This window comes from Cryptomeria japonica, chromosome 10 (genome assembly GCF_030272615.1).
Source record: "Cryptomeria japonica chromosome 10, Sugi_1.0, whole genome shotgun sequence".
In the NCBI taxonomy this organism is placed as follows: domain Eukaryota; kingdom Viridiplantae; phylum Streptophyta; class Pinopsida; order Cupressales; family Cupressaceae; genus Cryptomeria; species Cryptomeria japonica.
In genome coordinates, this window is record NC_081414.1 from 66,748,980 (window position 1) to 66,765,647 (window position 16,668).

Consider the following 16,668-nt stretch of genomic DNA (forward strand, 5'->3'; position numbering starts at 1 on the left):
CTGAGGCTTCACCATTTGGCATATGACGAACAGGTGAAAATAGGCTCTCGACCAAAGATGGATGTGTTGTATTCATGCATAACTGTACAAACAGATAATAGTTTTCTTATTGACAAATAGGAAATAGATAAAAAATGATAAATCTTGTATTTATTTCTATTGGCAAATAAAAAAAGCACAAATAAAGTTCACCAGTATTCACATTTTTTTACTGAGAAGTAAAGTTCTATTTTGAATGCAGATACATTTGGAAAGACAATCCTAACCTAAGGTAATATTTAATGATTTATCTTCTCAATGTTATTATGTTGCTACTCGCTATTATTAAATTTCATTTTATATATATATATAGCTAGTCGTCCCCTGCCGTCCCTTGTTCTAAGCAAAATGTCCAGGAAACCCGTTTCCCTGTCCCCTGTCCCCTTGTCCCGGAAACTCGGGGTAACATAGGATAATACCAATGGCATATCTTGGACTACTAGTTACTTGAAATATACAGTTGGGATTTGGGACAACATAATCAATAGAATTAATTTCAAGACAGAATAGAACAACTAAAAGGCTTTTGTTTGCCTTAAGGGTCCAACTTCTAAGGGTTGTTCTTCAGGTTATACCTATCCATGTGTTGGTCCTCATTGTTAAACAAAACTTTCTATGTGAAGAAGCCAAGGAGTCACAAGGACCCTTAGTGGCCTAGCAGGAAATATCTAGCAGCAAACAAAGTAGGAGATTAAACATAAGAATTCAACACTGCACTAGCAATGAGATTAGCACGGAGACTAAAATAGTAAAAACAAATCTATCATTCCCTTGGGCCACAATTCTTTCATTTAAGTATTTATATGAACCTCAAAAGGACCCACTAAAAATATCTTACCAACCATATGTTAGAATAACTGGTGGACAACTGAGAGGGGGGGGTGGTGAATCAGTTGTCAACAGATTATATTAATCAAACCACTTTATAACCTTTAACCGGAGCACATAAACAATGAATACCAGAATAGCAGAAACAAATACCGATAAGCAATAAAACTTAAGAATGAAACAAAGAATTAACACAATGCAACCATACCACATAACACCATGATTTGTACATGGAAAACCCGGTAAAGGGAAAAACCACGGTGAGAAGCCTACCCACTATCACATAATACTTCTGCAGAAAGTATATGATACAATAAGGGGCCTGCACATGCAGGAAGGCACACTGCCTAGAGCGTACTACTCATTACAAAGGAGTGACACTGACTACAGAGAGGTTATAACCACCTCAATATAATTGGACAACAATCCAGAAGAATGAACTGCCAGTGATAGCATCTACCATGCCTAATTACAGTTCCGGTTAAGCTCAATACCGGAGGCCTGATTACATAAACCCAATTCGATCACCTATGATCGACCAACTCCTCTGCCTGAGTGATATTACATTATTTGCACATTACATTCCATGACCATGATCTACAATGAGATCTAAACCCTAAGACCTAAACCAATTAGGTCGGCCACCTAAAAGATATTACAATAAGATCATTACATACATCCACATTACAATGATATGCCATGTCAGTTTTAGACTAGAACAACATTAACCAATTCATAGATCATCCCGATAACATGTAGAGAACATGTTACATGATACAGGTCCATAACCTGGATAGGTACCGAACCTAATTTGGGTCCACCATGCCAAAGCGATGTCTCCAATCAATCGAGGCATAAACAAAGATCACCTTCTGCATCCTAAATTCCATCTAGAAGCCGCACCAACACCACTTATGCATCATGTCAAAGATTCTCAATAAAAGTTCTACCGGTAAAACCCTAAACCCTTACCGGTATAGGCTTACTAGAATGTATGATAGCATCCGATCATCAAGTCAATACCAACTAACCAAAACATACTCCAGAAACATGCAACACATCAAACCAAACATATTCCATTGATCCAAACATGTCGGTAGTATCCAACTGATAGTCCCTTCTGCCGGTAACACTAGTTCTTCTACCGGTAACCAAAATCTGTCTGTCGATAACCAATCATAACAGCTAGTGTTGACATCAATGACAAAACATCAATGCAACACATAATCAATTCCTTCATATTGCCAACACCATAGCTCTCCACAATCACACAACATATCAAGCAAGATTGTCAAATTTGATTCATGAAACCAGCTGAAAAACAAGAACATTAACAGCTATGAGCACTGGGAAATAGATGGAGTGGTTACCCCACTTTAGATTGTCCCAAACTTCAACAAATCTAAGATAAGTTACAACAAGGGATTATGACTATTGCAGATTACATTATCAGAGAAGGGCCAACGGAGCTTAAAACCTACAAATTTTATGACAATAATGCAGATTTCAAAAACGCCAGTGTAGCTGACTTAAGGAGGCTCTAATTGAATGCAAAACTCGGATTCTCTAGTAACTAGATGTAAAAGTGTGGAAAAGAATGAATACTAGGAAGTGCATGGAAACCTCAACATAACAAGATCTTGCTAAGGGAGAACAAAAAACTTCAAAAAGCAATCCTCCTTGGTATCCCATAAATTGGAGCCAACTGCATCAAACTATAGATGACATCAAGGGAAACAAATTAGTCCTCCGTGCTACAAGCTGCCACCAACCTTAACAGGCTCGCTGATTGTACTTTTTCTGTATTACGCTTTGCAGTTCTAAAACTGCTCCTAAATACTATTTACATCACACATGTATATCTCTATAGTTGTTAGTTTACTTTCTTTGGGTTGAAGCATTGTAGCTCTCTAGACCTTTCTCTCATTATCTCCCCCTTACAAGGGCTTTACCAGGTAGGATTTTGTCAACTTGGTTTTTATAACTCGTACCTTTCTTTTTATATGCAAATTTTTTTGTTTTATCTTATTAAAAAAAAAAATGCATATACATTTTCAATGCATATTGTAGTGCATAGTCCAGTGGTATTTTATAAAAAAAATTGGTTCCGTGGAGTTGCATGAGTAATTTTAATGTCCCTTACTAGGTTTTGATCAATTTTAATCATAATTAAGCTATCTCAACATATTTATGGCTTAACTAGATTGATTAAGAGTCAAGATTCCCTTAACATGAATCATATCTGGAATGTTCTTTCTTTCTTCAGTCAATCAAATACTTGTTATCTTACCATACTAAATAGTTAATCTTATTCTGATTTATTCAAAGATCATTACATATTTACTAATTACTATTTATATGAATTATTACTAATTTCTAAAGGTATTATATTAGCATTTATTATTATCAATATCTATATTATTCCTTACTCTGATTTGAATATATGTATACATAAATAAATAAGTAAATTGAGTAATATTACCACCTATTATATAAATTACTAATACTACTACTTAAACATTACTTGTTAGTAATATGTTTGGTGGCTGGTAATGGCAGACAGATCTGACATGTGTCAGATCTGGTCTGCCACTGCATATGGAATTAAGGATGACTGTCATAGTTTATACTAATATTACCATTGCATAAAAACATCATCAGACTTCATATATTGATCATACGTATTAAGCACATCACCATGCAAACCCCCAAGAAAAAGGATGTTACTGCCTGTAACTTAATCATGGTTCTGATCTGGTATGATCTATCGTCTAGCCTTCTTTTATGAGTACAGACTATACGATAATCCCCCATCTATAAGATGGTTGCCGATAACATATCCTCCCCCTTGGTAATGATTGTAATGCCTTCTTATATCTTGTTTGGGAATGATAAGTTATGTTGCCAAAAGTCATGCCTTATGTTCATTCGTTAACTAATCGCATCACTTCATTACTATTTGGTTAACGATTATACTTGCACTCTTATCCAATGTTATCTTGTCTTATTTGATCTGCCTTGTTGTGATTATAATCGCTGTCTTTGGTTTCTTAATTCGTGTCTTCTATATACCAACGATAATGATTATCATGATTGCTGCATTAACAATAATTCGTTCTGTTTGCCGCCTCTACGGTATTAGCACAGTTGATCTATCTTCCATTGCTACTTTGATGATTAATATTTAATTGAAATCTGTATTGCTCATTTCATAACTACTGTTATATGATTGCTGAATATCGCACCATACTGGATACCTTCTTAGACTAATCAATATATATATTAGTCTTTATCGATTGTGTATAGAGGGTAGGCTATTAACATTGATGAACATAACTTAATCGCTTTTTAGATGCTTAAGTCTTTGTTTCGTTGCTTATTCAGTGCTTCAAACCCTTAATGTAAGACACGTCTAATATTCCGTCATACATTACTCACGCAATACGTATAAATTTGATGACTTAGTATATATTTATTCTATGTATGAATACATGAATACAATGGATGGCGAGTTGCTGTAGCTTGTTGTATATGTATATTACTCATCACGTAGCTTGATGTATATTACTCCAAGTATATCATAATGGTCTGATTTTATTTATATATACATATATATATATATATATATATATATATATATATATATATATATATATATATATATAATCAGATTGTATTTGAGTGTGTAATAAATATTAATATATAATAATATTTAATAAATAAATTTCAAATGAAGGGTAATCAAATAATAAGTGAGGTAAGTCATGTAGCGATGTAAAGAAAAATCAGACTCGAGAGTGCGAATTTGTGAAGAAGGTAGGCGATTCCTAGGCGAATTAAAGCAATTTCCTTCATCAAACCAAAGCATTTTTCCAGACCGCACATCATTGCATTACCGAGATTCTGATGCGCTGGGAAGAATATTAAGAAAATAAATCCATTCGATATAGAGAGTAGCCACAGTCCGGATGGGGCCTATCGCACTTTCCCAGTAGCAATTGTATAGTATCAGTGCCAGCGATACACATTAATAGAGGCAACTTGGTCGGAGATCTAGATGCATATCAATCATCATAGCATTTGGAAACTAAATTAATATCGCGACGATCTTTTGAGGGGACAAACTATATTATCCTTGCTCAAATAATAATTGCACCCGATCGAATTGCAAGCTAGGGTTTAAGAAGCACGCACAAATTCCTCAGCAATGATGTCCAGTGCAGGGGTTACAGTCGGGTAATGATCCCTCTGCTCCTATGATCAACCGCAAGAAATCGTCTGTGACGACCGGCGGAGTCGTGATGTATGAAACCCTAGGGTGCTTTTGCACCTGATTCAATTGTTGCTCGCTTATGTCTGTCGCAATTACTTTGTCATAATGCTCTGCAATCTGTCATGAATGCAAAATTTGCTTATCAAAGATGTACATATTCCTCTGTTCTTTGCATTTAAAGATTGCCGAGTTGGGTTTGTGGAGCAAAGTTTAGAGATTTTCAGCGCTTTTTTATTCAATTGTTCTCTCCCAGGTTCAGTAGAAATTTAATACAGTGATCAGACATGGCTGATAAAAGACATTTGGGTTCATGGGCGGATGTGGGCTGGGAAGACCCGCCTCATGTTCCGCAGTGGGTCTTCACGAACGGCAGATGGAAGGACATGGCAATACAGGTAAACCGGAGTGGAAATAACAAGGTTTTTCAGCCAGCTTCAAAATACTTTCAAGGCTTCTTTGGGAACAGACGCAGTGTGGCATGGAGGCAGAATAACAATGGAGGGAGATTCACTCAAGGGCGTTTTAATAATGGTGCGAATCAAGGGAATTCTAAGAAGCAATTCAAGGGCTTCTCAAGGAAATGGTCTTTGGATCTGGACAATCAGCGAACATTTGCTAGGGTTGTTGGCTTGGCAAATAAGGAGACTGCGGCTAGGGTTTCTGATTCTTCACAACAGGTGGGAAATAAGGTAAATGTGAACCTCAAGGAAGCTAGTCCGGAAAAGGTAAGTAAGATACCTTCTGATCCTATTCTGTCGGGGGTTTCTTCATCACAGGTTTGGGCTCCTATCCCTTGTATCGATCTTTTAGGTTCCTATGTCAATAAGAAAGCGAATTGTTTGCATACGAATGCTATTTCTGGGGAAATTTGGGGTGATCAAATTAGTTTGTTAAAGCTTTATCATAAATTGCAGAAAAGATGGGGGATATGCATTATTTTCAATTATTGTCTGCAAATGCTTTTATCATTGTCTTTGATTCTCCTTCTTTCAAAGATGAGGTATTAAGAACTTCGCATCAGTGGTTTGGAAAACATTTAATTTAAATTGCAGCTTGGAAACCTTTTTTTGTTCCTTCTTGGTCTAGTTCGAAACTTATTCCTTTTTGGTTTGGTTTACCTAAAATTCCTTTTGAATTTATGGATCCAGATGTTCTTGAGAAAATTGGAAATACTATTGTAACTTTTTTAACATCTAAAATGGACTTTGTGGAGGGGGAGGTTCTGGTAAAAATTTGTGTTCTTATTAACCCTAACAATGTTTGCCCCCGTACTTGTAATATCAAGTCTCATGATGGTATTTGGCACCAGTCAATTGAGAAATTAGATACAAAGCTTCTTAAGTCTCCTTTACTTTTGGATGCTCCATTACTTATGGATTTAAAAAAAAACCAGCAGGTTGTTGACTCTGTCCCTAAATCCATTAATAAAGATAGTTTGTCAGCGCGACCTTTGGTTGAAGGATGTGGAAATGTCTCTTCGCATAAATTGGTAGAAAAAGGTCACATTAATCTTGAAAATAATCCATTGTGTCGTAGTTTTGGGAAACCAAATGATCACACTTCGGGTTCGGTCTCACTTTCGTCTTTACTGAAGACATTTTCTAATAACGGGGGTATAGTGGATGGTAATCCCCCGATGAATGGAGTAGATCATCCATTGATGATAGATTGCCCTAAGATGCCAAATAATCACACAAAGGGTAAGGACGACAATTTGTCTTCATGCACTCAAAAGGAGGTTTTGGATTCTTCAAAGAATGTGAATTTAGATAAAAATGCAGTGGTTGATATGGAAACTATTAAACAGGTACCTATCATAGGTTTTCCTAATGATGTTTCTTTAGTTCAAGAAATTAAGAATTTGGTGTCTAATAATTCCCCTCTGAATGTTGAAATTAATATGGCTAATGAATCTTCCTTAGGGAATAGTAATCCGTCAGAGGTTGTCCCTGTTATTATGCCAGATGAGAATCTGGTTCAGCAAGTAAATGATATTTTTAACAATCATGCACATCAAATGGATGAGGGTATTACTGATAAAGTTGTTTGTTCAATTGAGAATGATTTGGGGGGTATAAACTCGACCCTTCCAATTTCTGCATCTGCTAATCCTTTTGCAGTTTTGGCTACAACAGAATTGGGTTTTGAAGATAATCCATTTATCTTGGCTTCTCCAAAGTCATGCAAGAGTTTACCAATTGTCCAAACAACTCCGGTTTTTTCACCATCGGTGGTTTCTCCTAGGAGAGGTAGGCCTCCAAATAATCTTAAGACTCAAATGGAAATTGATGCTGGAGTTCAAAAGACTTTGTCCCTTTTCTCCTGCTGGTGGGCAAGGGAGGCATTCGGTCTCTCTTGGTAGGCCTAAGAAAACATGCCTAACTCCTGTAAGTGTAAAAAGAAAGAGGAGTAAAAGATTTGTGACTAGTCCTCCTGTGACAAGATCAGGGGCTGTGAAACGTAATTTGCAAGGTTGCTTTGGGGAAAGCAAAAATTCTCCGACTAATGGGAAGAGGGGACCTTCGGCCTCCCCTCGAGGACAATGAGAATTATTTATTGGAATGTTAGGGGCTTAAATGCCCCTAACAAGAGATGCTTAATTAAGTCGCAACAAGAGACGCTTAAATGCCCCTAACAAGAGACGTTTAATTAAGTGTGATATTTTTATGTTGCAAGAAACAAAGTTGTCAAAGGAGTCTGCTGATTTGGTTTTTTCATCTTGGAGAAAGTGGAATTTTCTTTCTTCTCCGTCTTGTGGTGCTTCAGGACGTTTGGCACTACTCTGGAATAATTATGATATTGAGGTACAGTTAGTGGCATCTGCTACAAATTGGATGTTGGCTTTAGTTATAAGCAAGATTTTGAAGGTTAAATTCTGGCTTTTTAACATTTATGCTCCGTCAAGAATTCATGGGAAGAGTAAGTTATGGGGTGAATTAAAGAGGATTTCTTCTCCCTTAAAACATGGTTCCTTTATTATCTTTGGGGGTGATTTTAATGCTATCACTCATTTAGATGAGAAAAGAGGAGGCGTCTTCCCTAATAAAAGGGTTATGGATGACTTTGGGGATTTCATTTTTGATATGAGCCTTTTTTATTGTAAGTCTCAGAATGGGATTTTCACATGGACAAACATGAGAAGGGATTTTTCTCAAATTGCTGAGAGATTAGATCGGTTTTTGTTATCTGAGAATTGGATTAATTCAGATTTTGAATTCTTTTCCTCTATTCTACCGGTCTCGGGTTCTGATCATTTTCCAATTTCCCTTTCAGTTATTGAGGATAGGGCTTCTTTTAAGTCTCCATTTAAATTTGAGCCCATGTGGTTTAGAGATTCTTCCTTTTTGCCTCTGCTTATGAAATGGTGGAATTCTGCTCCTTTTTGTTCTGGGTCCCGTATGTTTCAAATTGCTAAGAAGTTAAGTTATTTGAAATTGAATATTAGGGAATAGAATATCTCGCATTTTAAGAACATTTTTCAGGAGAAACAAAGGATTCAAGATATGATTGAGTGTCTTAATACTCATGTGCTTCAACATGGTATGGTGCCACAAGTTTTTGATGAATTGTAGTCACTAAAATTACAACTTGAGGAGGTGTTAGCTAGAGAGGAAATCTATTGGAGACAGAAATCTAGAGAGTTATGGCTTTCAGATGGTGACAGGAACACAAAATTTTTTCATTCTTCAACTAAGATTAAAAGATGTAAGAATAGGATATCTTGTATTCAGTGTCAGAATGGGAATTTATTGACAGAGCCAGAGGACATTGCTTCAAAGGCAGTTAAGTTTTTTAAGTCATTATTATCTTCGGAAAATGGAAATCTCAGCAATGATATTATATCTAATATTCCTCCTTTAGTATCTTTGGAAGACAATAAGATGTTGATGTCTCCCTTTTCCTTAGAAGAAGTTAAAAGTGTTGTCTTTGCCATGAATCCGGATAAAGCTCCAAGACCAAATGGTTTTACTCCTTTATTTTTTCAGAAATGTTGGGATTTTGTGGGAAATGATGTTTTATTGGCTCTCGAGGAAGCTAGGAGAAATAGGTCTATTTTAAAAGAACTCAATACTACAATGATTGCAATTATTCCTTAAAAAGAGGATACTAAGACTTTTGCTGACTTCCGCTCCATTGCTTTATGTAACACTTTGTATAAGATATTTACGAAGGCAATTTCCCTTAGGTTGGCAAAAATTCTACCTAAGATCATTTCATTGGAGCAAGGTGGTTTTGTTCTCGGAAGGGAGACGATAGAGGGTGCAATTGTAGCACATGAGGTGTTGCATTCTATTTCCACCCAAAGAACCCCGGCCATGATACTTAGACTAGACATGATGAAGGTTTATGATAAAGTAGAGTGGGGGGCTTTATGTGTTGTTCTTGAGAAGTTAGGTTTTTCCAAGGCCTGGGTCAAATGGATTCGTGCATGTATTTCTTCTGCAAGATTCTCGGGTTTAATTAATGGTTCTCCTTGTGGTTTTTTCACTTCCTCTAGGGGTTTGAGACAAGGAGATCCCCTTTCTCCCTTTTTGTTTATTCTCCTAGCTAAAACCTTTAGTTGGGCTATTAGGGCTACTAAAGTGGGGGGGCTTTGGAAAGGTATAAGGATTCAAAATATTCCCCAAAGTGTTTCTCATTGTCTCTTTGCAGATGATACTCTGTTATTTGGACATGCTTCGTTAGTTGAGGCAAAAGTGATTAAAGGAATAATACAAAATTATGCATCGTTTTCTGGTCAGAAAGTGAATGGTGATAAATCAAAGATTTTTTTCCTTAATACATCACAACTGGTTCAGCATAGGTTGCAATCTTTTTGGGGATTTGAGACTGAAAATCTTCCATGTACTTACCTTGGGATTCCTTTCTTTGTTAAACAGGATAATATTGGTTTTTGGGATAAGATTATTTTGGTCATTTCTAAAAGAATTCTCTCATGGAATCATAGATGGTTAACTTTAGCGGGTAAAATTGTTCTCATCAAGTCTATTTTGAATGTTGTTCCCATATATCTCATGTCTGTTTTGAAGTCTCCAAAAGCAGCTATTGTTAGTTTACAAGATACTCTTAGAGATTTTCTTTGGAACAATAATAAAGATGGCAAGAAGAAACTCCCTTTAGTTGCATGGGATAAGGTATGTTTGCCCAAGGAACTTGGGGGAACAGGAACTCGGAGTCTGGAGAATCAGAATTTAGCCTTAGGTGCTAAGTTGGTTTGGAAATTATATGACAAGCCTAGCTCCTTATGGGCACAGATTATGTTTGCCAAATATTTAAATAATGGACCGAGAGAAAACATTTTTAAAGTCTCAAATTTGCCTTCGGGTTCTACTATTTGGAATTTCCTTTGTAAATGTAGATCAGTTATTTTGCCTCATCTCTCATGGATTGTTCATAACCGTAGAAAGGTCAGATTCTGGGATGAAGTATGGAATGGACACACACCTTTGATGAATATTAGGGATTGGTCTCCTCTGATCACTATTCTTTCCTCCCTTTGGGGTGTTTTTGTAGCAAATTATTTTGAAATTGTTACTAGTGGACCCCTTAAGCTAGCTAGATGGAAGTCGATTGATTTCTTAGATGTTGATCAAAGCATGAAATTAGATTTTGAGAAGATTTTGGGGCATAGAATTGTATTTCTTTCTGATTCTGAGGATGAACTTATTTGGACAAAGAATATTTCTGGTAAGTACACTGTTAAAGATGGTTACAACTCTCTTATGGTTGCTAAAGATTTATCATCTTGGCCTTATAAGTTGTTTTGGCATTCGGCTTATCTTCCTAAAGTTGGAGCCTTTGCTTGGTTGGCAGTTCAAGACAGAGTCCTTACAGGTATGAGAGTAGACAGGCTTGGTATTACTGTTGTTTTCCCTTGTGTCCTTTGTAACAAAAATTTGGAATCTTCTTCACACCTGTTCCTACATTGTGATTATACTTATGAATGTTGGCAATGGTTGTTTAAGAAGTTAAAAATATCCTTTGTTATTGGTAAGGATCTCATTTCCCATTTTAGATCTTGGCCCTTTATGTTTGCCTCATCTTTTTATGCATGCCTTTGGATCATATCTCCATCTATTGTGATTTGGAATGTTTGGCTAGAGAGAAACAACAGGATATTGAAAAAAACAAAGTCTCCTGTGTCTGAAGTTCTATTAAAAATTGAGTCTTCAATCTGAGGTTGCTTTGTCGTTTATTTATAAGAATTTGGAAAATCTTACTTCTTTTTCGCACTGGGATAGTAGAGTTACTAGAGTTTGGAAGATGCTGTCAGTTTTACCCTCTCATGGTTCAATTTTTTTTTTAAATGATGCAATAGGTAAGAGACGCTTTGCTAGATGGAAACCTCCTCCGCAGGGGCACTTTAAACTGAATTTTGATGGGGCCTCTCGTGGTAACCCTGGGCCGGCTGGGGTAGGGATGGTAATTTATGATCACAATGCAAATTTTATTCGAGCTAAGTGTCATGCTATTGGTTTTAAAACTAACAATTATGCGGAATTTCATGCTTTGTCTTTTGGATTGGATATGGCAATCTCTTTGGGAATTAAGGACTTAATAATTGAAGGTGATTCTATGGTGATTATTCAATGTGTTATGAAAAAGAAATCAAAGTGTTGGAATTTGCAGTGTATACTTGATCCCATTTTACAAAAATTAGAATTGTTTGAATCTTTCTTAATATCCCATTGTTACAGAGAAGTTAATAAGATTGCGGATTTTTTTGGCAAATTTAGCCATTGATAGCAATGCTAATCAGCGAGAGGTGGGTTTTGAGGAAATTCCTTCTAGGGTATGGGAAGGTTTGCAACAATAGTTATATGATTTTCTTGAGTAATGTTGATGTAAAATTTTATGATGATAATTATTCTTGCTTTCCCCTTTCATTTCAAGTATTCATGTTCGTTGTCTAGAGGAGAGTTCAAGCACATGGTATTTGATACAATAGTGTTTTTCCAAAGGTTTTTTGATACTTTTTTTTTTGGCAGGAAGGTTTTTGGCTCATGGGATTTGGCACAGATTTTTGGAAAATTTTGTCTTCTTCCATTGATAGCAGTTGTGGAGTCTACATTTGAAAATTATCCGATGGGTTGTTTTGGCAAATTGTCATATGGGCTCTATGCAAAACTGATATTATATGTGTTGTGACCGCATTTTGTATGTGGTTTTGGGCGGAGTGTATAAACTGATCCGTTAGATACTATAGGTTTATTTTATGAGCTGTGACCAGAGGTTTTCTTCCCAGGGTTCTTTCCTCTGGTATGCTCTTTGAATCCTATGTAAAAAATAAAAAATATTAATAAAAAAGTTTAGTGGAATAATCCACTTTTATTGAAAAAATAAAAATAAAAAAAAATTCAAATAATCATTTGTTGTTAATAGTAATACTTCATTTAGAATATATATATAACGATCAAGGAGGGGACATGACAGTAATGGAGCAGACTCTAGATGCGAATGATGAATGAGCCTTATGCCTTATCAACCTATGTACTTTTGACCCATGGATTGATGATTAATCCACACTTAGGACCTTAAAGGATATCACCAAATTCCACTAGGAGGCATTTATGGTGGTTGGGTTCCAGAGTGTGCACAGTGTGTGTATACATGCAAATACAACTCCCTTTCGATAAGGTTGGGGAGTCCACTAGTCTTTGAATGGACTACAAAGATTGTGGTTTCCACAAAGCCCCAAAAAGGTATTGGGGATCACAAGGCTGATGAGGATTTTACTAAATATGCAAAAGAACTAAAGACATACGATACCATAGGTTTTTTTATGTGACATTAGACCAATGTCAATTCAAAATATGAGAAAATTCTACACCTAAAGGTAAGCCTTGTGTATTTGCTGGAATGCAAAACTACAAGTTTTATCTTATGTATTCTGTGTCTTTAACAAGAAAATGCGTCTGAACACAAAACAATTAAAACTTTCATTGAACACATGGATGCATTCAACAAAATAGAAAAATCTAATTGCTTAACTTGAAAGTTCAAAAAGAAAGACCAAACACTTCAGCATATGATAATTCTTTCTCCATCTATAAACACAATATGGATCAACATACACTGAGAAACCCCTGGCACACTTTTGCATATACTTTACATGATGTGTCGTATTTCAACTCTTTACATAGAATCTTCCAGTATGGAGCAGAGATTGGAAAATGGTACCAATGGCAAACAAAACCAACTACTTGAATAACATAAAATAATGATATTCAATATTTTCCTCATACAATGACCTTGACCTTGATGGCTTTAAATTTTACGCTGACTAGTTTCAATCAACATTGAGCTTCATGATGTTCAAACACATTTAATGAATACAAAACATGTGATCTTTGCCTCTGTATCACTACAGCTCAATCTCATAGGAAAAGACACTGTGAAATATTCTGCAATTGGGTTTTAATTTTGTCTTATAAATAAGGGGTGTTGAAAGAAAGAGAAACTTGTAAGCATCAAATGTATGCAAAAGAATTGAACTATACAAAAGATGGAGAGATTTCTGTTCTAACCTCCTATAGCTCCTCTTCCAGGAGATGATGCTTGCATTCGGACAATCACAACATCTGTTGGGTTTGCTACTGCACTTCCAACAATCCCTGCAGCTGACCCTGCAGTAACCTTAATCCAAAGCGGAGTGTGTGCTGGATCATGTCCACCTAAAGCCTGTTCAAAATGACTATCTCTGATTCACTCTCATCCTTTCATAAAAATCTGAAATGTAATAAAAAAATTGTCATGCATACATTTGGTGGAGGAGTTAACTGTCCAGATTACTCATAGGAAAATATTAAATAACAGACAAAGTGTCTCAAAGGGTTATATTCCAAGGCACATAATGTCATCCCTCAGACTCATACCTGGTCTTGAATATGATTAAGTAGCTATGTTACCAGAAACAAGTAACGTGACCAAACAGCAACGTAACAAGAAATGGAGTGCATGTGTGTGTAATTACTATTAATTAATTCTATATAAAAAAAATACATATAAATTAAAGTTTGTGAAAAAAAAATAATAAAACTAAATTATATGGCGGAATTGAATGGCTTGGAAACAGCCATCCGTGACAAGGAGAGTTTTGGCCATTGAAACGAGATAAAGTGTCTCAAATGGTTATATTCCAAGGCACATAATGTCATCTCTCAGACTCATTATGTGGTCTTGAATATGATTAAGAAGCTATGTTACCAAAAACAAGAAACGTGACCGAACAGCAACGTAACGAGAAATGGAGTGTGTGTGCGTGTAATTTCTATTAATTAAGTCTATACAAAAAAAATACATATAAATTAAAGTTCGTGAAAAAAAATAATAAAAATAAATTATATGGCGCAATTGAATGGCTTGGAAACGGCCGTCCGCGACGGGGAGAGTTTCGGCCGTTGAAATGCAAAACAGCTCTCCCATTGTGCAACAAAGTTAAGTAGACAGTGACAATTCAAAATTTCAATATAGTGTACTTTATCCATCTTAAGATTTATTTTCAGTGTCTTGATGATTGAATCAGCGAGGTGATTCAGAGAAGGTCTAGTGTTAAGTTTTTCCAGGCATTCCATCTATTTAATTCTACGAAGCGCTGTTTCAATCTCCCATCTTTCATACATTATCCATGTTTGACCCTAATCACTTTTTCAATGTTGCTGCATGATAATTATTGTCCAAATTGCATTGTAGTTTTCTCACAGAGATTATAAGAGAAATGTTTTTCATTGTTGTTGCACTGAAAATTCCTTAACTTGCACTTCAATGAGGGTAAGAATCAGAAGGAAGAAAACTAAGATCAACGGCCTCTCTATCACTTACAAAATTTTGTCAAGTTACAGCATTCATTTTGAATGAGAAGAATAATATTTTTTGTTATGTTCCAACGAGTCAACTACATTCTATCAATATTTATGATTCTTGAACAAACAATGAATAGAAAGTGTTTAGCATTGACCATCAAAAGACACAACAGTTACTGATCCATGTAATAGATCAACTCAGCAGGTACTCACCACTGATCTGGATCCCTGGAGCAATTTGTGGACATCCCACAAAAAGGACAGAACAAATGTGTTACAGCAGAAGCAAATGTAAATACTAAACAGAGTGCAGAGAAAATATGCATTCATTCACTCCATAGAATAACATAGCCATAAAGAACTGCGATCAAAATTATATTGCTCTGAAAAATAAAGGCATTCAAATCTCAGAAGAATCTCAATCATTATCACATCCACGTGTGCAAATGCACACTACACCAGTACAATATTACTATCGATGTGAAAAGCAAAGCAGAAAATGACACCAAATAGCAGAAATTTGAACAAAAAACAAAAAAGTGTAAGGAAGTTATGGTAGGGGAACAACTTCCTACATTAATCTTGAAAAGAGGGTAATCCAAATTTTTTACAAATCTTTACAACAATTAAAAATGATTAACAGAAATAAACATAAATAGCATGCATACCACAACACAGTGATTTATATGGGGAAAACCCTTTCGAGAGAAAAACACCGCACTCCAAAAGCCACCCAATATATCATTCATAAATCAACAACAGATTACAATATACTTGCAAGCAAGTTTCTCACAAGACTATCACCAACTGGGATCTAGAGGCAACTCAACAGCTATCAGACTCACAATACACAGTCGTAATACAATACCCTCATAATATAAGGTTGCCTTCTAGAGCAAACAAAGCGCACAAAATATCCATCATTAGATCTATGACCTAATGATAAATGGTCAAGATTCACAATGATAAATTATAAATGAAATTTTGTTTCGGGGGTATTGCACCCAAAAACCCTTGTCAGGGCGCACTACCCCCGGTCCCTAGCCAGTCAAGGGACTAGAGCTCGCAAGGGGTACCCCCTTGCAACCCCTCACGCTCACATATCAACAATACCTTTTATTATTGCAAGGTTGAGACATCATTTTCCTAACAAAAAGGATGAAAGAACATGGTGGGGGCGTTTGTCCACTAAGAGATGGACAAATCACTTTTCTGCTAGATAACAGATTTGAATTTTGAGATGATATTTAAAATAGATTGACTACAAAATGAGAGCATAGATGCCCTATGTAATTAGACACCCTATGGTGGTATTCCATCCATGGTTTTATATTAGGAAAGGGCAACTAGCAAGCTTTTAAACCCAATTATCATACTCTGATACTACACTACCGCAACACCATGTGCAAATGAAGACTAAACCATTATATGATTTTAAATAAAATTGTACGCCCAAAAATTGTATTGCACTTGCAGCTGCAAGTTGTGGATGAGGGAAATCATTTTTTCTTTAAGAGATGCGATAACTTCATGGATTTGTATGGATAATGAGTACAAATAGATTACAAAATGGATAATAATAACCTATACATAGACAAATCCTATACCCAAAACAATATTTGTATGAATATAGATTGATTACAAAATCTTGTTCTAGACCCAAAACGATGGTGGTAGGAATATAGATTGATCACAAAATTGGGGATAAATGTCCTATTTACAGAC

At 35.8% G+C, this 16,668-nt stretch overlaps 1 protein-coding gene across 6 annotated transcripts in view; it reads right to left on the reverse strand.

Moving 5' to 3' along the window:
* The window catches only part of LOC131033325 (uncharacterized), a 46,850-nt gene that overhangs the window by 17,202 nt on the left and 12,980 nt on the right, over window positions 1–16,668 (reverse strand). For all 6 annotated transcript variants that reach the window (XM_057964525.2, XM_057964522.2, XM_057964524.2 and 3 more), the window contains one exon: window positions 13,669–13,822. In XM_057964525.2, the coding sequence (XP_057820508.1) occupies window positions 13,669–13,822 (154 nt within the window). The remainder of the gene's footprint in view (window positions 1–13,668; window positions 13,823–16,668) is intronic.